Below are 23,394 nucleotides of genomic sequence, written 5' to 3' on the forward strand. Positions count from 1 at the left end.
CATCGCAGACAAGATCTTAAGATTTTCTTGATCATGTAGCATGAATAAGTATGGCATGTATCTAAAGTGACGAATACTGCTGATAATTTTTTTGGATTGGAAGTTTTTGTGCTTACGATTTCACAAAAAAGGTAAACTTAAGGTTAAGCTTAAAAGGTTTTTTACTTGAGTTGAAGACATAAATTGAACTCATAAAAACATTTAAAAAGTCTGGAGTTATAAACTATTCTAGTTTATTTATAATTATCAATAAGTGCTGCATCCCTCGGTCAAATACAAGGCTGCTAAAAGAACACTCCAGAGTCAATCTTTGAAGTTTCTATTGACAGAAAAAACTCAAGAATTGTGGGTCTCTGCCCGGAGAAATCCCATATCTGGGGTCTCTCTGCCCTAGAGAAGGTCCACGTCTTGGGTCACTCTGTGAAGAGTCGAACCAACAATTGGTGACCTCTTGGCAGACAAGACGCAAGTCTTGGGATTTTGCCTGGAAGAAAGGATCAAAGACTTGATTTTTTCCGGACAGAGGGTTAGAATGGTGCCTTTTTTCTAGGTTCATATAGGGCACTTTTAACAAAAGTTTGAGTACCATAATGTGCAAAAAAAAGCTACAATTGCACCAATTAAGATCACGAATGTTATCAAAAATGTGTTTATGGCTCATGGTTAGGTTTGGTCACCTTTTCAAGGCCTAATAAATCCTTAAAAACACAAACTCAGAGTTGAAGAAAAATGAAGAGCTATAGCAAAAAAAAATTTAACAATAACGAACATTATAAATATCCATAAAATAACACAATTTGTAGCACTTTTTAAATTCATTGAAGAAAAAAACTTATTTTAAGGCCAGTTTTTATAATAACGAATAAAAACGTTTGAAAATCTAACTTTATCGCTCAGCAAGATGGATCTAGAATTCCTTTTGACTTGGATCCTAATGATATAGGGACCTTTGACTTTTATGAATGCTCGATAAGAACCACTCCTTGACTAGCTTGAAAAAATATACTTTAAAAAAAGATTTTGCAAAACAGCGAAAAACCGTTTGAAGAGCTAAATTTTTTCCTAAGCAAGCTGGATACAAAATTTTTTTGTCTTGGTTCCTAATGATATTGGGCAACTTTGACATAGAGCATCGCTCGATTTGAAACAATGATAAATCTAATTAGCATGAACAAGTGTGGTATCACACTTGTCCATGTTAATTAGATTTATGATTTCAAAATTAAAGTTGATTTCTTGCTATAATGGGAAGTATATCTTCTCTACTAATGAGTAATATAACAGATCAATTGATGACCAGGCGAACTGCAACCCATACTAGAGAAGACTCCACGTAACGATGAGAATCTAGTGTCCATAGCTGACCACGATATGTATCCGCCAGATGACTCAATATCATGATAATCTCTCTGTATGATTGTTTCCGACTATTTATCCGTATTAACCATCTTTTACAATAGCATTAAAAAGTTATTATTATTCACTAGCCCAGCGAATCAAAACTCGAGACAGTCCAGGTGAAGCAATTAAAATTCTTGGCAGCTCTTGACGAAATCGTCAAATATTTCTCACACGTTTTAGCGATTGATGCTCTGTATAGTCACTACGATCCACAAACAAAAATTAATCAAATTTTATGTTGTTTAAATTGATCAAATAAACTCGAGGGTTGGGTTGCGCAGTAGAACAATTTGAAGTCAACTCAGTTTATATTAGATTAGATTTAAATTTAGATGTTAGATGGTAGACGTAGACGATACAGAGAATTTTATGCAGAAAATTTAGTTTAATCACTTTACCACCTTGGACACCATACGAGTCAAATGACTCTACAAGTTTAATAATCAAAGTTTTTATAATTAATAGTTTAATAGTTTTCTTAAAAAATTAACTTTTATTATTTCAACTAAGCAAATGGATCCTTGGATTGTCATCAAACGTATTGTAGGTTACGCTGCAAGCTCAGTTGAAAACAATGGTGAGAAACCGAATCCAACAATCAATCGAGATAAGCTGACTCATGCATGGGATTTTATTCAAGATGCACGATTCTAAATTGAACTGCATACTTTTGATTCTATAAGAAACTTTTTTGAGTCCCCAGATTGTCTAGAAAATTTTCTTTATTCGTTGATATCATAACTAGTGATTGGTTTCAGTCAATATATAACGAAAAATAAGTATTAAATGACTCTTGAAGTGTTTCGATGGTCAATTTTTTGGAAGTTGTCTATTTGTTGCGCACAACCTAAAGTAAAAAGTTTTGTACTTTTACAAACGTCTGAGTAAAAACGACCATAAATGATAGCCATCCGGATTAAATCATGCAGTTGCTCAGTGTGGTTATAACAAAGTCTATCTAACAATCGAGGTACTCAGCAAACAAACAATACCCAGCCTTGTGTTTATCAAAAAATGTTTACAGCAAGGAATTACCGAATTTTTAAGACGTGGAATCATCCGAATTTAATCTCGTTTAAATGATTTTGTTAGGGTAGCCTGAACAGAGAGAATGGTTATTTCAATTAGCTTGAGTTCAGCTATTGCAGTTGCATTACTTTGCCAATCAATCGGGAACGTTTTGATCTTTTTTGTCATATAGCCTCTGCTTTTTTGTTTTGTCACAATTTTTTGTATCTCTTACTGGCCTTCAAAGAGGGGGGGGGGCAGATTCCTCATCTTCAGCTCAGTTTTCAGTGTATCTAACAGAGTTGCCAAAATTTTAGAAGCCATGGCGTAAAATAGAGAGACAACCAGACCAAAGTTGCTCATCAAGGAAGTAGTTTTTACAAGTTCATTTAGCCTTAAAGCTACGTGCTAATTCCGCTTGCTGTGTGGCGTGCTTTAGTTTGTATTTCTAGTTAATTGTGCCGCGATAACAAAATCTCTGGTTACGTGTTGTGTATAAATTTTAAAGAAGGCGGCTCGTTAATGTGCGTTCGCACATGATGTTCCGACCCGAGCTCATCTACATTTTTGACTTAATTGTCAACCAAATGAAGAAATAACAAAAATAGATGTTTGACTTTAAAACAATCGTTACACAACCTATCTACTAATTGAATTACATAATGCCATGCCTTATTATCTGAATACTATGTATTTTTAATTCAATTCTTATTTCTACTAATTCAGCTGCAGGAATTACTCTGAGAGATTAAATAAGTTTATTTGGGCCACATTTGTAAACAATTGGGATCTGTTACTACGCGATTGTTCTGAAAGAAGAGAAAAAGAAGCGCGAAAAATGACCACTCAAAAAATGTTTATAAAAAGGCATATAGTCCAAGAAACAAAGCGTCGATGACAAATACTATCAGTAGCTATGTTAAATTTCGGAATACAAGAAATTGGATGTGACCTCTCATTGATGAAAATAAGTTACAATTTGACGAAAAGAACAACAAAAACTGAAAAGTTTGAAAAGTGTTTGAAAATTTATATCATGAACTTTAAGACTAAAGGCTATAAACTGACTAATTGATTCCGGTAACATAACTATTTCAATCTTCAATTACAAGCCTAAGAGACTTGTCTGAAATTTACGGCTACCTATAGAACAAAAACAGACAAAAACAGCAATTTCAAGAAAAAAATTGAGCGAGAAAAGTGTCGAAGGCATTAAAAATGATCTTTTCACTAGCAACTTTTCTGTGTTCAATTTATTTTATAACAGCAATGGGATTCCTATTCTTTTTTATCAATGTAGTTACGAAAAATCATATGTGATCAAATACATTAGAACCACGAAATTTTTGAGAAAACTCGTAGTATCAACGCCATTAATTTCATTAGCTTTTAATCAACGGAAGCCACCAAAATATGCTAAATTATGCCTCCATGGGACAACAAGTTCGTTGGCTACTCATATTTGGTCAATAAGACCTGACAACAAGTTACTGAAGTTGAAAACAACAACAAAGACAGGCAACAACCAAAAATTCAGTAGAAAAGTGCCAGAAGAAAGTGTCGAAGCAATTTAAATCATAAGTTCCTCACTAAAAACTTTATATGTGATCCGTTGAACCTCTTTCCTAAACAAACGGGAACTATCCGTATTAGGTTAATGCGATAAGACTATAAAAGGATCCAAAAATAAGAAAAAATACCCCAAAATTTAAAAAGAATATGAAAACTAGTGGCATTGAAGTTTTAAAGCTAATAGGTAGAAGATAAAACCGCTAACCAGATTATTTTTGGCTGCATTAGAAATGAAAATTAATCCCAAAAGTACTAAGACTGACTGACAGTTCATGAAAAAAGAGTTTAGGATTGGTTAATGTTCAAAAAAAAAATTTCGAAAAACGATTTTTAAAGTCTTAACAGCCATTAAACTTTAAAGCTTTTAACGGAGGTCAATAACTACGCTCAGAAATAACACAATGGCAGGAGAAAATGTTTGTCGTGCATAGATAATCAATAAGAGACCTCAATAGGTCTTAAGACTATGAAAACAACAACAAAATAGGCAAAAACCAAAAACTCATAAAAGAGTGCCAGAGGAAAGTGTCGAAGCCATTTAAATTATAAGCTGTTCTCTGGAGACTTTATCTATGATCCGTTGAACGTCTTCCCTTAGCCAATGGGAACTATCAGTATTAGGATAATGTGATAAGATTTCAAACGGATCCAAAAAGAAGAGAAAGTACCCGAAATTAAAAAAAAAAATATGAAAACTCGTGGCATTGAAGCTTTAAAACTAATAGTTAGAAGACAAAAACACCAACCGATTAAATGTAGCTGCACTAGAAACAAAAACGGATCCTGTAAGTACTAAGACTTACTAACAGTGCACGAAAAAATTAGGATCGGTTAATCTTCAAAAAGATTTTCGAAAAACTTTTTTTAAGGTCTTAACAGCCATTAAACTCAAAAGCTTTTAACGGAGGCCTATGACTACACTTAGAAATAACAGGATGGCAGGAAAAACATTTTTTATGCATAGTTAATCAATAAGTGATCACAATAAGTCTTAAGACTATGAAAACAACAACAAAAACAGGAGAAACTCAACTTTCAGTAGAAAAGTGCGAGAAGAAAATTTCGAAGCCATTTAAACCATTAGCTTTTCCCTGAAAACTTTATCTGTGAATGTCTTTTCCATGCCGATTGGATTAAAATAATTTTTTGATAATGTGTATAAGATTTCGATAATGTGATAAGAGTTCAAAAATAACCAATAATACGAAAATATCCAATTTTTTTTTTTAATTTTGAATTCTTGTGTTATTGAAGTAATATAATCAATAGTTAAAATATAAAACCGCCAACACAATTTAGTTTAGTTTCAATACAAGGCAATTTGAATTTTGTCAATACTGAGACTGACTAACAGTTAACAAAAATTTTAAGATTGGTTAATTTTCAAAAAAAAAATTTCGGAAAAATTATTTTAAAATTTTTAACAGCCACTAAATTCAGTAAATTTCTACGGAAATCAATAATTACTCAAATATTCTTCAATAGGAAAATAGGGATGTTTTTCATGCATAGGTGATCAATAAGTCATCACAACAAGTCTTATAACTATGAAAACAACAACAAAATCAGGCAAAAACCAAAAATTCAGTAGAGAAGTGCGAGAAGAAAAGGTCGAAGCCATTTGAAACCATAAGCTTTTCTCTGTAAAATTATCTTTGATCCACTGAACGTTGTCTTGAAGCCAAAAGGAGCTGTCAATGTTAGGGTAATGTGATAAGATTTCAAAAGCAACCAATAATACGGAAATATCCAAAAAAAAATTGTAAACTTTTTGAAATCTTGTGTCATTGAAGTCATATTACTAAAAGTTAGAAGATAAAACCGCCAGCTAGATCAAATTTGATTACAGTAGATCGAAAGAGGGTGCTGTCATCACAGAGACTGACTTACAGTTCACGATACTAAGTTTGTGATTGTTTAATGTTCTAAAAAATTTTCAAAATTTTTTTTAAAGAGTTAACAGTCATTAGCTGTCCACTCAATGCAATAGATATGCACACTTAAATCTCATTACGGAACATATTGCACTGTTAGTCAATAAGTCCATTCCATAGGTATTAGTAAAACCTCAAAAAAAAATTCAAAATTTCATTTAAAATTACGAAAACCTTTTTTTTGTTCACTGGGCTTCATTTGGCTGTAATGGAGTTTAGTCATTAACGGAACTTCGATATGAAAATTGACTTGTCTCTAGGTGACTTAAAAACGCAAAAAAAGCAGAAAAATTTTATAAAAAAAGAGCTCTCAAATTGATTTCGATTTTTTTTTTATATTGAAGCTCCCTATGAGACCAGAACTAGTCTTTTTTATCGCCTTTAGTGTATTAGGAACACGAAATTGGTTCATTTTCTGGCAAGAAATTTGAGTTCGAAATACTATTTTTATCAAAAAAATCCTAATTTGAAGAAAAATTCACACAAAACTTAAATCCTCGATAACTCCCCGAAAAAAAACGAAAATCAAAAAAATCTTTTTAATTTTGAATTCTACGCTGGACCAGCTTTTTAATGATACCACTCACATTTCTCCGCGATGAATATATCAATTGGCCGAAATAGACTGAACAAAAAAACCCATATGAGTATATAGTTCCTCCCCCCACAAGTGGTGTCGGAACAATAACTAGGTTTTCAAGTCACTTGGATACAACTGACCTGAGAAGGAGATAACGCCACAACCACTAGATAGTTTAGGGTTCAAATAGAATAGAAAAATTTTCTAGTATAGAGAAAAAGATATCGCTCTGTGCCGCTGTACTGGGAAATGTTGGTTCGAGTTTTCAGCCCAATAACACAATTTGTTCCAATCCCACTTGTGGGGGAGGAACTATACACTCAAATGGGTTTTTTTTGTTCAGACAATTACGGCCGATGGATATATTCATCGTAGAGAAATGTTAGTGGTATCGTTAAAAAGCTCGTCCAGCGTAGAATTCGAAATCAAAAAGAATTTTTTAATCTTCGTAATACTCGAGGAGTTATCGAGGTTTAAAGTTTTGTGTGAACACGGGATATTTGCTTGATTTTGTTCACTTTTAGTGTAACTTTAATGAATTTCGATCTTTTCTATTATAAAATATTATTTCAAAATTATATCTCAGGCTACAATTTGCAACAATTTTGTGTTAATAATAAACGAAAGACGATAAAAAGGCTAGTTCTGGTCTGATAACGAAGTTTAATATAAAAAAAAAATTCGAATTCAATTCAAGTGCTGTTTTTTAGAAACCGTTTCCTATCTTCTTTGTTTTTTTAATCACTCTGAGACTAGTCACTTTTCATATCGGGGTTCAGTTAATGACAAAAGTCATTTACAGTCAAATGATGCTCAATGATTAAAAAAATTAGTTTTCAAGGAATCGCTCATGTTTTTTATTGCTTCGACTCTGAGTTTTCGTAATTTTTATTGAAATATTGACTTTAATTTTTTGAGGTTTTACAAAATTTCTGGAGTCCTATGGCATAGACTCATTGACTAAAAGTGCCATAGGTTTCGTAATGAGCTTTAAGTGATCCTATCTAGTGCTTTAAATGGACAACTAATGGCTGTTAAGACTTTGAAAATAAATTTTCGGAATTTTTTTTCAACATTAACCAATCATAAACTTATCTTCGTAATTTGTACGTCAGTCTCAGTAATTACAGTACCCCCTTCCTTTCTAATACAACCAAAATTAATCTGGTTAGCAGTAATATTTTCTAACTATTGGTCATTTGACTCCAATGCCACAAGATTTCATAAAATGTTTTTCTAAATTTTTGGATTTTTCCGTATTATTGGTTCTTTTTGAATTTTTTTCACATTATATTAATATTGATAGCTCCAACTGGATGAAACGTCCATTGGATCATAGATAAAGTTTTCAGAGAAAAACGTATGGTTTAATTGGCTTCGACACATTCCTCTCGCACTTTTCTACTGATTTTTCGGTTTTTGCCTATATATTTTGTTGTTTTCAAAGTCATAAGACTTATTAGGATGTCTTATTGATTAAGTATGCTTGACAAACATCTATGTCCTCTCATCGAGGCGTAACTGAGATCCGTTGAAAGCTATTGAATTTAATGGCTGTGAAGTCTTTAGAAAAATTTTCGAAATTTTTTTGAACATTAACCAATCGTAAACTTATTTTCGTGAACTGTATGTCAGTCTCAGTAATTTCCGGTCTTTTTTTCTAATTCAGCCAAAATTGGTCTAGTTACCGGTCATATCTTCTAACAATTGGTTTTATGACCATGCACGAGTTTTCATTATTTTTTTTAAGTTTTTGTTTTTTTTCGTAATCCTGGTTCCTTTGGAAATCTTATCACCTTATCTTAATATTGATAGCTCCTGTTGGCTTAAAGAAGACGGTCAGTGGATCATAGATAATGTGTTCAGAGAAAAACTTAAGGTTTAAATGGCCCCGACACTTTCTTCTTGCACTTTTCTCTTGAATTTTTGGATTTTGACTGATTTTGTTGTTGTTTTCATAGTCAGTGATTTGTTGTAATGTCTTACTGATGACTTTTGGATGACAAACATCGTTGTTGTCCCATAGAGGCATAGTCTAGCCTATTTTTTGGCTTCAGTTGAAATCTATTGTATTTATTGGCGTTGATACCACGGGTTTTTTCAAAAATTTCCTGGTTTTAATATATTTGTTCGTATTTGTTGATTTTTTGTAGTCATATTGTTAGAAAACAAGAATCTCATTGCTGTTAAAGAATTAATTGAAATTGGAAAATTTTTCAAGGAAACTTTCAGTTTTTTAGTGGCTTTTTTACTCGACACTTTTCTCGCTCATTTTTTTAAATTTGCTGTTTTTGCCTGTTTTTTTATTCTTTAAGTAGACGTAAAATGCTGACCTACCTCATAAGCTTGTAGTTAAACATTGAATGGATGTTCTTACTCGACGCAGTCAGTTTATAGCGAATAATTTTAAAGTTTTTGATATTAAACTTTTTCGAAAATTTTTCAATTTTTTTTAGTTCTTATTGTTCTTTTCTTCACCTTGTAATCTATTCTCATCATCGAGAGGTCCCATACAATTCCATGTACTTTAAAAATTAACATGTTTGTTGGTATTGTGACGTAACTGTTGTTTTGTTTGTAGTAGAATATGCGTTTTTATAAAATGTTATGTGAGTGGTGTATTTGTTTCTTTTTCTCTTCCTTTAGCACAATCGCGTAATAACAGATCCCAATGATTTTCAATTGTGGCCCAGATGAACTTATTGTTGTAAGTATAATTTTAACTGAATTAGTATAAATAAAAATTGAAATAAATTTACATATTACTCCGATAATAGCTAATGATTTTAATGGCTTCAATAAGTTGTGCTTTCGCAAATTGTTTGTTATTTTTTGAGATTTTCTGTATCCTTAGACCGTTTCCATGGCTTAATCTAACCAAAGACATGTCCCATTGCTTTTATTATGAATTTCAATATTTTTACCCAGAATTATTTTTCTATAAGCTAAAGGTGTTTTAGACATTTGAAATTATTTTGTTTAAGAAATGTTTATCGATTTTTAAATTTTGCATTATTATTTCTTCCCTTTGTCGACTTGTTACCTAGTCTCATTATGGAAAGTTTTCATCTGCCGTATAGCTAGTAATTAGTAACTTTGTGTAGTTAAGGTTTTATCTGATTGCATTTTGACGTTATTACTAGGTGCTTTTAAGTTTAGATATTGAGTTTTTGCCTAGAAATTTTTGTTTTTGCTTACTTTGTTGTTTTGTTTTTTTTCTCGTAGTTTTTTTAATGGCAGAACTCGTGAGCTCGGGTCGGAACATCATGTGCGAACGCACAATAACAAGCCTCCTTGTTCCTCCTTCAGTAGAGTGCCTGTTCGCTGATAATGTTTTTATAGCCCTTCCGGTTATTTGGTTTGAAATATCACCACTGCTGTCTGGTTCGAAACAGTTTTCGGTTTTCAATGATAATCGTTTTCTTGGCTTTGATTCTACTTTACTGAGCCAAAAAACTAGCTCTCATCTTGTATTGGTTGGGTTCCAGCAAAATTTTTGGTACTTCAATTCTGTAGGAACTGAAAATCTTAGGCAAAATCAATAGCAGAAGTAGTTTAAAACTAACCTGGAATTTTTTCTAAGAAAAGAGTTAATTCTAAATTTAAAACAGCTAAGAGATAATAAAAAAGTAGTTTGAATTGATAATAAAGGCCGAATAAACAAAGACTTATTCAGATAAAGATTCAATTCTGCATCTACCTTCAAATTCTCACCCTCGAAATAAAATGCCTAGAGCCCAAAATAAGGGACCAATGATATCAAAATGTAGATGACTTCCGAAAAACATACCCCTAAGATGCGTTTTCCTTTGTGATTAAACTGTTTTTGGTAAAACTTGGGTTAAATTTTCTGAACCAAACTTACAGATTAGTACTATACATATGGCCCAGTTCAAGACTTTTTCGCGAGAAAGTTTTGCAGTGTAATTTGTGTTGATCGCATACTTAAGAAAGACCAGCGAGCTAACAGCTCTCAGTAAAAATGGTTCATTTAAAGTATTCCTTTTGAAATTAGCTCGTTGAGGTAACCATAGCTATTGGTTAATTGACTTTAGAAATTTAGCTAATGTTTTTTCACTGAAAGTTATTCCCAGGGATTTTTTTAATTGTTTGATTGTTTTATAGGGGAACACTCTGCGATTAATTAAATTTAATTGACTTCACTTCACATCTGTTTAGTCCAACCAAACTATTTTAGTCTAGTTTTTTAATTAGATCTAGTTTAGTCAGGCGACTATGAAACCTTTTGTTAAGTAATTTTTCATATAGAACATCAAAGAAAACTGTGTACATCATCAGCAAAGGATTTTTTCAAAGAATATATACCGGCTGCGCTCCTTTCAGTAGAGGATTATGTGTAGGTCATTCTGAGGATAGGGTTGCTATTCGTACACGACCTGACTAATAGAACTAACCCATTTAGTATGAAAGGGTGAAACCGGTAGCCATTAACATAGTCTTTAGTAACCCTGAGGTACCTGAGGGGACATTGATCTTATATTCGAATTCAATTGTGTTCATTTTCGAATGATTTGCTTGTTGAGTGGTTACCGGCAAGTTGTTCACACCATCTACGGTCTTGATTTAGGCAAAGGTTGGTAAAGACATCATTTAGTAGAGTAAAGAACCGGTTTTAGTTCTCAATTGTAGAGTTACCAACTTCCTTTATTTATTAACAAACCCTCTATGATTGAAGAATAAATTTTGAAAGTAGAGAGGCCGAATGACATATGCGTGTGTTACCTTTTATCAACTTAGTTAAATAAATTGTTGTAATGACTCGATAGCCCTAAATAAGAGTTGAACGTAGGGCTTGATGTAACCCTTTACTTCCATTAGGAGCAATCAGGTTTGGAAAGTACTACTCTTCCCTGTAGTATGAAATTGCTACTCCTCACTATCGTCTTTAAAGGATGTATTCTAAGTAGACTTGTGGAAATGTTAATAAGATAAGACCACCACTCTTTTTCTTTGTATTACCGATTAAAGCCCGCTGTTGTGTAAGGCTAACGGAGTTGCAAAATTATGAGGACTATGGTGTAAATTTTATAAAACTAGGCCGTGGCCTAGAGGTTGTTGGTTCGACTCCTGTCCGATAGAGGTCTTTTTTTTGCTGATTACTGTGCTGGTGTGGTAGGCTGAGGTGGGTTCTTACGGTTAGTAGGAGAAGTATATGGGACAAGAATTTGAAATATACTTTATAAATCTTTGGTCAATTTTCCAATGAAGTATCTTATATATTATTTTGTCAGCGCTCAGCTAACAAAATCTGCGGTCGTTTTTAAATTTTTCAAAATCTAAAATGACGAATTGTATCATTGTTGCAGGTATTTTTTATCGTCTCCTGTAGGGCAATTAGTTGCACCCGGGGTCAAAATCCACCACATTCAACAACTTTTGCATTTTGTTGGTTTTATGATAGGCGCTCCAAAACAAAATGTCTCTTTTTGCTTGATTGTATTTGTCTGAGTGATGTTAGGAGACAGATGAATTCATTTACCAATTGATTAGCCATTAAATCGGTTGTAATCAGACGCGACCTAGTTCGAGATAAGATTTTGAATAAGGCAAAATTTGAAGTGTGGGTTTACCCGTGTAATCTCGAACACACGCCTATTTGCGCTGATAATCATCTGATCATCATCGAGCACCTGGAACTAAGGAGCGCCGCACATACAAAAGAGGAAAAATGCTACTCAAATTAAGCTTTGTTGAAAGACAGTTAACACGCAAAAGAGATGCTTATTTTAGGAGTGAATTAGCATCAAAAGTAAATTTTAAATTATTAGTTTAGGAGGAAATCAATTTTAATTGTTCACTCCTTTTGTGTCATAATTATAAACTGTCGCCGTCATTTAGATTTCGTTAGAATTGTCGGAACCTTGAACATAAAGAAAATAAATTGAAATTTGGTTTAAATTTCTTTGAATTTTGCACTTTTGAAAGTTGTAATCTCTAAGCATATGGCAACAAATTGTGTTTGCCAACAAACATAAGTTTCAAACAAAGTTTTACTCACCTGCAAAAAACTAAGAATGGGAGGAAACGCTTCTACAAACTTCAGTCCTGGTCCTGAGACAAAGACAACAAACAGTTCAGAGGATAAAGCGACCAAAACATTGTCCACTGGCATTATTGCTGGTCTGACGGGAAAACAGAGTTGGGTGCCTAGAAAAGATGATGTTCTCAAGGGACATGTCAAACTACCAGTCCCAGGTAAAAAAAATTGACGATATTTTAGCTTCATTCAGGATTTTCCGTTCGCTTCTTAACCCTCGCAACATACTCTGGTTATTGTCCCCGCATTTTCTCAAAATGGGGAAGCATGTGCGAGGCTGGCTTTTCTCTTCAGTCAAATTTTGGAAGGAAAAAAAACGAAAAGCAAAAAAAACTTCGCCCGGGAGGGGGGGGGGGGGGGGATGACAGATCGCGTTGAAATTAAAAATAAAAACAAACCGAAGAGATTGATTTAATTTTGAATTAGGTTATAACGAAATTTTATTCTCAAGAGTAATTTTTTACAGGTTGAAGCCTAAAAACTAACAATTTTATTTTAGCTATTTGATCAAAAATTTTGGAAAAAAATTTTTTTGTTCTATTTTATCTCAAAATTATGTTTAAAAATTTTTGACTTCATCTTTCTGTTTTTCGCAGGCTAAAACTTTTGTCTGAACCAATGTCTTTCTGCATCAAACATTTTTTTTTGGAAAATAGGGGATTTCAGGCAATTTTAGAGCTCTCAAAATTGAAAAATCAATTTCGAAAAATTGTGTTCTCTTCTAAATTCAAAAGCTTTTTGCAATCAATTCTTCTTATTTCATCAAAGCTTACTGTTTCAGTATTTTCAGGAACGCCGAGATTTAAAATGGGTTTCTTTGAATGAACATTGAATCAACCAATTTCATTATTGATAAATAAAAGATGAATATCTTTTCTTCTCTTTCTAATTGTTTTCCTTTTATTTTCAGAGTAGATCGTCCAAACTATCATCCTCAAGTATAATGAAAAACAGCACAATTTGATTGTGAGTTTATCAATCGCTATGCTGAAAAACAATATAATTGTTCATAATGTGTGTTTTAAATTACGAAAATTGTCTTTCACTTCTCTGTATTTCGAAATTGCTCTTCTAACCAATAGTTTCCAGTGAGTAATCGCTTCTGTAAATTGAAAAACCAAATAGCTTGTTGATTGTAAAAATTTTATTCTAATAAGCGATGAGTGCTTTTGAACGACCAACAAAAATTTTTATTTTTCTTTTTCAATTCACATAGCAATTACTAAAAGTTTCTATTTCTTTGAAAAAAACTAAAATTCTGGAACACAAAATTTACATAGAACCAAAAATTTTCAATTCTTCTAAAGAAAACGATTACATGTACAGCCTTTAGAGTTCCCCACATTTTGGACACAATTGAAGGTAGAATGCAAAAACTGTCAGAATTCTTAAATGAATTAAACTTTATAATTAATAATTGCTACAATTGGCAGTTTTAAGTAATTTTTAACCAAAACTTGTCTTTTAAACATTCTGCTGATGACAAAGCTGAAAGATTTTAAGAAACGGTTGGGCCCGTTACGCTCAAGAAAGGTCAGAATGAATTTTTTGAAAATCATTTTAATTCTAAATTGTCAATTTTTTATTTTTACCGACACAATTGCCTCAAGAAGTCCATACCTAGTTTTACAGGCGCCACAAAAAAGATCTAAAGCAACGAGAATGAACCATTAATAACGACCAGACTAAAAAGGATTTATAAATGTTTTTCTTTTTGGTGTTGGGGTTTGTGTTTGTGTGTGTATGTGTGTATGTGTTTGTGTGCGATTGTGTGTGTGATCGAATGTGTGCGTGTGTGTGCGTGTGATTTGTGCATGTGTATGTGGAAATGATTCTGCGTGGGCAATTGTGTGTAAGTGTGTGTGTGCGTGTGTGTTTGCGCGTGTGTGTATCCTTGTGCGTGTATGGATGTGGCGTATGTACACAGAGAGAGAGAGAGAGAGAGAGAGAGAGAGAGAGAGAGAGAGAGAGAGAGAGAGAGAGAGAGAGAGAGAGAGGGAGAGAGTTAGTCTGAGATACTTAGTCACTTTAAATGTTAAACACAGACAGAGGCAGAGTCTGTAAAAAAAGGCAGAATACAGAAACTGAAAGAAATAAAAAAAAAGAATAGAAAAATTACTTTTCATATGTTATAAATTGTGACCTTATATGTGTCCGGAACCCAATAATTTTCTTCAAAATTTCTGGTAACACAGCTTGAGATCTTTAATTGTTTCATTTTTATCGTAAAAAATTCAAAAGGTTCTATTTCAAAGTTTTAGGCAATAATTACAAGCACGGATACACTTCGCGCAAAAATCCACAATTAGTTTCTTTAAACTGTAACGAACCTTGATTCAAGATCATTTGCAAAAACTTTCAAAAAGATTTTTTTTCTTTTGGTTTTGGAGTTTTCTGTTTGTGTGTTTGCGTTTGTAATATGTGTAATATGTTGTGTGTGTTTGCACGTTTTGTTTGTTTTGAACTATTTAAAAATGCACTGCATATATCTTTCTTGAATATTTGTAGTGAGTATCTAGTATCTGTTTTCAACTGCCGAGGAAAGCCAGCAGGTTTTTTGGTTCAAAAATTACAAGTAATTTCCCCCAATGCACATAAGTTGCTTCTGGATACTCCCTACAGCTTCTCTGACAGAAGTTAATGGCAAATTTTGCAACCCTGGGGTTAATTTGGGAACATACAGTGCTACGCACAGACTCGATCAAGCCCTGTTGTATATTTAGCATAATAACTGCGTTCGGTCACTAACTTGCAAGATATTGCAAGAATCTCTTAAAGAATGGCAAAATAATAAATTAATAATTCTTAATGCAATAATCTCGTCCGTCGTTTCTGATAATGCCAAAAATCTCACTTATTGGTATCACCCCGGGAAAATATACGCAACCCAAACCGGCCCTGATTAGACCGACTTGAGTCGCGCACGGGGGGTTAACCGCGACCGATCCACAGAGTCTGGCAGCACTGTCTACGGTCTGGATAGTCCGATCAGGTTCCCATCCGGAGTCTGCACTGTCTGATCAGGGCACTACCTACGGTCTGGACAGTCTGATTTGAGCGCAGCCCATAGTCTGGAGAGTCTGATCATAGCGCGATCTAGGGTCCACAGAGTTTTGTGTTATGACCTTGATAGACTGAACAGAGCTCTTTCCAGAGTCTGTATGGTCTGATCAGAAACTTTTCCAGAGTCTGGAAAGTCTGATCAGGACAAAGAGGTCCAATCCAAAATGACCAGTCCCCTGAAAAGATGAAGAGATGGTTAACCTCCGAGGGGTCTGTTTTTGAAGAGCACTTCCCAATGATGCGCGATGAGAATAAAAGACCACGATAAAAACTAAGTTCTGGTAATTGTTGTTGAGCTGAAACTTTTGCTTTATTTAGAACTAATATTTTTTACTGAAGAACTCAAAAACCCTTTTCATAAAATGACGTCCATTTCTCCGAAAATAATAATTTATACCAATGATTACTGGTATTTAAACAGTTAAAATTGTCTGTCTTGTACCCCCAGTGCCCGACCGAAGTGGGTCTGGCACCCCCGTGCGCGACTCAATTGGCCTGGTACACCCAGTGCGCGACTCACGTCAGTCTGGCACCCCCCGTGCGCACAGAGCCAATATTGGTCTGGATGGCCTGATCATAGCTGGCTTGGGTCGCGCACCTCATCCCGGGTAGTTATTTTATGATTATAGAATACGAACAACCAATTTTTATTTCTTGTTGCTGTTGTTATGAAAGGGAAGCATTGTCAATATTTGCACTCTAATAATCATGAACACGAAATGAAAATGGTGTAAAAATTGGTGTTTTGAGCTGTTGTCGTCACAGCAAAATTTTGGTGTAAAAACATTACCGCACTTTCGCTAGCACTCTCTCAACGTTTTACTTCGTTTCCTAGTCGTCCAAGGCGTCAATTTTCGCAATTTTGAGTTTCACAATTTTTTTCTCGACGAGAATTTATTCTGAAAATTTTACAGGCATTTTGTCCTTTATGTATTTCACTCTGTACAGAATATAGGTACACAAAACTCATTTACTTATTAATTTCTTGAAATTGAATTGTTTGCAAAATATTTGTAGGGATACTTTAGATTAATTTTAATTGCAATTGTCTAGAAGTGTCTGTTAAATACTAAATTTTTTATATTGTTTTTGGTCGAAACATACGACATTTATCTGTGGGTAAATTGAGACAATGGATATTGAAGCAAAAGTTTGGGCAGAAGCTCAGAAACCCGTATGCCAACCCGAATAGTTGCTTTCAAGAGTATTTTCATTAGTGTGCCTTGTTCTATCGGTTTGTACTCATTAGAACAAACAATTTTGAATGAAATCTACGTTAAGTAACCAGAAGCAGTACAAAGGACAGGCTAAATAGATCAAGTTCAGTTCACAGAACATGTAGTTTGCTCAAACAATATTCGACTTCTCACAAAAGATCTTCACTAAGCCAAATCGTATATCAATTTAAAAAAAAACAAATAGGATCGGTAATGTGCGTTCGCACATGATGTTTCGACCCCACCCATCCACGTTTTGATTTATTTGTCTGCAAAATGAGGAAGAGAAAGAAATCGTTCAAAAAACCAAATATCTTTCAACAAAAAAAGTGAAAAAAAAACAAAGTTGGATTAGAGTGCTGATGAAACTCGCCATCAATGCGAGTACTGGACAACACACATATAAAAACAAATAACATCAATCATAAATTACGTCAAAAACTCGATGACCAAAACTCGATTAAAAAGCACTTAATAATAAAATGAAAAGGAATCAGATAAAACTGATCTAAACAAAACAACCTTTACTTCATTAGATGTTCATTGGATAGATATCAGAACTCTCAATAATGCGGCTAGGCGACAGGCCGACAAAGAAGAGCAAAAAGGAATCGGCTCATTAAGAAGGCTAATTTATAGGTCATAGGAAGCGATTGGGACTTAGCCGTTATAGACAGTCGTTATCCTTAATTTGTCGGACAAATGCAAAAGTAATTGCAAAACGAAACAAAAAACAACTACGTTAACAAGGCCGCGTTTTTCTACACCAATTGGGCCACCCCATTAATTTGATAATGTGGAAAAGAACAAAAAACTCAGAATGAGCAAATATCCACCGATCACCATTTTATTATGAAAAAGCGTAGTACCAAGACCACAAAACCATTAGTTTAAAAAACCTATAATAAACACTGGTTTTCTGTTTACTGGAAGGAGGATGCGACCTCATCTTACAGAGACCAAACTATAGAAATGAAAGAAATGAGATAAAGGTGACAGAGCTCAAAAATCCATTGTTAAAAAATATATATATTGGAAAATTCGAACAAAGCATAAGCTTTCACTTAAAAAAAAACAGATAAGTTGGCAATTGCTCAAGAAACTAGTTTTGCTGGTTTTGCTTGAGACAAAAAACCAATGGACGACAAGAAACAGCAAATACTGTCAGAAATAAAGCTTTCACAAACAATATATCGAAGCCACAGTTTTGAAGCTATTATATCTTTAACACATAAAAACCATTAAAAAAATCATACTAGCAAAAAGGATTGAATAATTTGCTTGAGTATTTTTTGATTTTAAATGAGTTTTTCAGATAAAGGGTCATTGTGAAAAGACAACAAAAAGAACAACGAAAATTGATCAGTATCGAAAACTCATGAAACTCTTATGAAAACCTATTTCTAAGCTCTGTAGACATCTCGTAAGACCAAACCAACTGCAAAAGTAGTGTTTAGAAGGACAAAGTTGGTGAGTTCTCCCAATAGTAAGACTTAGTTTCTTGATTACGACAAAGAGAACAAAAAATGACAATGGCAGAAACATTTTCTTTAAAAAATTAAATAAAAGCCTATAAAACCCTTGGCTCAATTTAGTTTGCGCAATACAATATTCGACTTCTCACAAAAGATCTTCAGTAGGCCAAATTGTATATCAAATTATAAAAAACAAAGAAGCTTGGTAATGTGCATTCGCACATGATGTTCCGACCCCACCCATCCACATTTTGATTTAATTGTCTACAAAATTAGGAAGAGACAGAAAACGTTCGAAAAACCACAAATCTTTCAAGAAACAATTAAGTGAAAAAATAAAGCTGGCTTGGAGAGCTGACGAGGGTTAAAAACAACTAACAGCAATCATTAATTACGACCAAAACTCGATGACTATATTTAAAAGCACTTAATAACAAAACGAAATGGGATCAGATAAAACTGATCTAAACAAATCAACTTGTGTTTTATCACATAATAGTTGGATAGCTATCCGACCTCAATTATGCGGCTCAGCGACAGGCTGACAAAGAAGAGCAAAAATAACAAAGTTAGAAAAAACGTTTCTTTCTTTGAAAACAACCGATTTCAAACTGATTTAAACATTTTCGTGTCAACTAGGATCATCAAGAAGGCTACTTTATACGTCATAGGAAGCGATTGGGACTTAGTCCGTATCCGTAATATGTCGGACAAGAGCAAAAATAACGGCTAAAACGAAACAAAAAACAACTGAATGTTACAAGAACGCGGTGCAACAACCGTTGAAACCGTAGACTATTTTAGGAGATTAAAAATCGTTGTTATTTTTGCTTTTTTCCAACGCCAATTGGGGCATCCATTAGATTAGATTGAAAACGCGGAAAAGAACAAAAAACCTCAGAATGAGAAAATATCCAAAAATCACACTTTTCTTATGAACTTGCGTAGTACCAAGACCAAGAACAAATTAGTTTAAAAAAACCTATAATAAAAATCCGATTTCGGTTAACAGAAAAGAGGATGCGAACTGTCCTTACAGAGAGAGAGAGAGAGAGAGAGAGAGAGACCTAGCTACAGAATTGAAAGAAATAAGATAAAGGTGACAAAGCTCAAAAATCCACTGATTTTTTTGAAAAAAGTATTTTTGAAAAATCGAACAAAGCATAAGCTTTCAATTAAAAAGAAAACACTTAATAATAAAATGAAAAGGAATCAGATAAAACTGATCTAAACAAAACAACCTTTACTTCATTAGATGTTCATTGGATAGATATCAGAACTCTCAATAATGCGGCTAGGCGACAGGCCGACAAAGAAGAGCAAAAAGGAATCGGCTCATTAAGAAGGCTAATTTATAGGTCATAGGAAGCGATTGGGACTTAGCCGTTATAGACAGTCGTTATCCTTAATTTGTCGGACAAATGCAAAAGTAATTGCAAAAACGGAACAAAAAACAACTACCTTAACAAGGCCGCGTTTTTCTACACCAATTGGGCCACCCCATTAATTTGATAATGTGGAAAAGAACAAAAAACTCAGAATGAGCAAATATCCACCGATCACCATTTTATTATGAAAAAGCGTAGTACCAAGACCACAAAACCATTAGTTTAAAAAACCTATAATAAACACTGGTTTTCTGTTTACTGGAAGGAGGATGCGACCTCATCTTACAGAGACCAAACTATAGAAATGAAAGAAATGAGATAAAGGTGACAGAGCTCAAAAATCCATTGTTAAAAAATATATATATTGGAAAATTCGAACAAAGCATAAGCTTTCACTTAAAAAAAACAGATAAGTTCGCAACTGCTCGAGAAACTAATTGTGCTGGTTTTGCTTGAGACAAAAAACCAATGGACGACAAGAAACAGCAAATACGGTCAGAAATCAAAATTTCACAAACAATTTTTCGAAGCCATAGATTTGAAGCTTTTAAATCTTTAATACATAAAAACCAATAAAATTATCAAACTAGCAAAAAAGATTGAATAATTTGCTTGGATATTTTTTGATTTTAACTGAGTTTTTTAGTTAAAGGGTCTTTGTGGAAAAGACAAAAAAAAGAACCGCGATTATTGATCTGTATCGAAGACTCACGAAACACTTATGAAAACCTAATTCTAAGCTCTGTAGACATTTCGTAAGACCAAACCAACTGCAAAAGTAGTGTTAAGAGTGAAAAAAATAGTGAGTTCTCCCAATAATAAGACTTAGTTTCTTGATGACGACAAAGAGAACAAAAAATGACAAAAACAAAAACATTTTGATACAAAAACAAAAAAATTTAATAAAAGCCTTTAAAACCCTTTGCTCAATTTATTTTGCGCAATACAATATTCGACTTTTCACAAAAGATCTTCAGTAAGCTGAATTGTATATCAATATAAAAAAAACAAGGATGCTCGGTAATGTGTGTTCACACATGATGTTCCGACCCCATCCATCCACGTTTTGATTTACTTGTCTACAAAACGAGGAAGAAGAGAAAGAAAACGTTCAAAAGATCACATCTCTTTCAACAAAAAACAAAATGAAAAATATAGCAGGATTAGTGTGCGGATGAGACTCGCCATCAATGAGAGTACTGGAAGAGACACACATTAGAACAAATAACAGCAATCATTAATTACGACCAAAACTCGATGACTATTTTTAAATGCATTTAATAATAAAATGAAATAGTATCAGATAAAATTGATCTAAACAAATCAACCTTTTTCAAAAAAAAGTTAGTTAGATAGATATAAGACTTCTCGCAGGCCGATATAAGACTTCTCGCAAGAAGAGCAAAAAGGACAAAGTTCAAAAATTCGTCTCTCTTTTTGAATACAACCAATTTCAAATTGATTGAAACCCTTTCGTGTCAACTAGGCTCATCAAGAAGGCTTATTTATACGTCAAAGGAAGCAATTGCGACTTTTCCTTGTCCGTAATATGTTGGACAGCTGCAAAAATAAAGGCAAAAATGAAACATAAACAACAGAATTTAACAAGAACACCGTGCAACAACCGTTGAAACCATAGATTATTAAAAGAGATTATTATATGCCACTAGTTTTGCATTTTTGAATGCCAAATGAGCCGCCTGAGAATGTGGAAAATAAACAAAAAACTCAGAATGGGCAAAGATTCAAAAACTACACATTTCTTATAAAAATGCGTTGTACCAAGACCAAGAAACCATTAGTTGAAAAAATTATAACAAAAATTGCACTCCGGTTCACAGGAAGGAGGATGCGAACTCATCTTACAGGGACCAAACTACAGAATTGAAAGAAGTAAGATAAAGGTGACAGAGCTCAAAAATCCTCCTATTTTTTCAAAAGAAATTTTTGCGAAAATTTGAAGAAAGCGCAATCTTTCATCTGAAAACAAAAACACGTCATTTCGCAAGTGATTGTAGAATTTGAAAAACTGGGTTGTGGAGATTCCCTAATCAAATCCCAACAATTTGTAGATACTTGAATATTTAGAAAGAAACAGAGAACTGGAGTAGTGGTATCTTTGCAAGCCTATTATCCTATATAACAGAGAGGGTTATACCAGGCCCTTCTATTACTCCTATGATTCAGATTGGAGGCAGCACTATTTTTAAATAGTATTAATAAAGTTGGATTCAGAGTTCTCTGGGCTCAAATATGAGCTAAGTGTTTGGAAAAAAGAAAACAATTATAAAATAGTTGGTACTATGATTGAGAAATATACCAAGTTCTCAATGCAACTATGTTATATTAAGAGATCAATCTGTGACCCTAAAGACTACTAAAATTGAAGATGAAGCAAAGTTCGTCGTAGTTCACTCCACAACCCAACCAGACGAATATCAACCACTTGAAAAAAGAACGCAAGATCTATTGCCCATCAGGGACTTCGGGGCTAATACAGACCATGTTAAGTGTCTACTTGGTACACCCATCAAAACTACATGGGTTAGTCGTACTCGCCAAGTCTTCCACGAGCAGGCAACCCTACCCTCAGAGTGGTTTCACTTATTCAGTCTCCAAAGGAGCGCGGCAACTGATACTCATAGAAACTCTCGTCTTGAAGGAGTCTGCAGTCACTCTCTTGATGACCAAGTCCCGGGAGATCGTAACTTAACTTAATAGTCATTGACCTCTGTAAAACCACCTATGTTCTTAAGTAGCTGTGTTACGTTTTGAATTAAAGCCAAACTCTAACTTCAGAAATTACTAGATTTATAAATTAAAGATTGCAAAGTTACCACAGACCTTATTCCTAACTAAATCAAAGCTAGAATCATATCAAGTTTCTTCTACAACAATTCTCTCACTATTTTCTATTTCCCTATTCGATCACTGAGTCTACACCGACTCTATCGATTAATCCTAAGAAGTTAGAAAAATCGAACTAAGGAAATGCTAATACCGCTGAGAATAACGAAGGTTGTATAACAAGCAAGTGAATTTAGAATCAGGAAATTGGGTTAAGAAAATGGCTCAAAAACTAGCCGTTTTTATATTAGCTTATCTTTTCATATCTTGAGATAATTGAAACCTGCGGGCTTAATTTAGCCTAATCGTTTGAGAAAATACCTTATAAGGGCCCTAAATGTGACCTGACTTTTAGAGGTTTTTGTATATCCGTACGTATTATGTAAGGTCCGAAAAATGCGTTCCAGGTCATTTAATCATGCCTAGATCTTCGAATAATAACTTCAGTATACTTTCAAGGTGTTTCGTTTACAAAGATTATCAGGTCCGAATAATATCATTCTTTTAAATGTGGTACCAATTTAGTTTGAGAGAATCAAATCATAACTCTAATCTTGATCTGTACAAATAATTATATTTCTCTTTGGTTTAATTTCGGTTTCGGTTTATACGGTTCATTGAGAAAATTTGAAGGTTAGTTCAAATTACTTTAACTTTCGTTTTCCTGTATTTTTTAAGTTTCAATTTCTACACTTCCCCCTCGGACTCAAGTATAGTTATAATTCATCACAAGTTTTTAGCGCCAATTAAACAAATGGATTATGTGAGGAAAACAAGGATACAAGGTTATAAGAGATTACAAGGAAGGTACAACTCTCATTAAAATGCGGACGACTCTAGTTTGTTCTGCT

General features: G+C 33.7%; 2 protein-coding genes across 2 annotated transcripts in view; both read left to right on the plus strand.

Moving 5' to 3' along the window:
- The window catches only part of LOC142335302 (putative protein-lysine deacylase ABHD14B), a 568,842-nt gene that overhangs the window by 336,432 nt on the left and 209,016 nt on the right, over nucleotides 1-23,394 (plus strand). The gene's annotated exons all lie outside the window — the stretch shown is intronic.
- The window catches only part of LOC142345754 (gamma-butyrobetaine dioxygenase-like), a 28,348-nt gene continuing 17,303 nt past the window's right edge, over nucleotides 12,350-23,394 (plus strand). Inside the window, exon 1 of the mRNA XM_075398059.1 lies at nucleotides 12,350-12,711. Within this exon, the coding sequence (XP_075254174.1) occupies nucleotides 12,531-12,711 (181 nt within the window). The 5' untranslated portion in view covers nucleotides 12,350-12,530. The remainder of the gene's footprint in view (nucleotides 12,712-23,394) is intronic.

This window comes from Convolutriloba macropyga, chromosome 1 (assembly GCF_964194025.1).
Source record: "Convolutriloba macropyga chromosome 1, txConMacr16.3, whole genome shotgun sequence".
NCBI classification, from domain to species: domain Eukaryota; kingdom Metazoa; phylum Xenacoelomorpha; order Acoela; family Convolutidae; genus Convolutriloba; species Convolutriloba macropyga.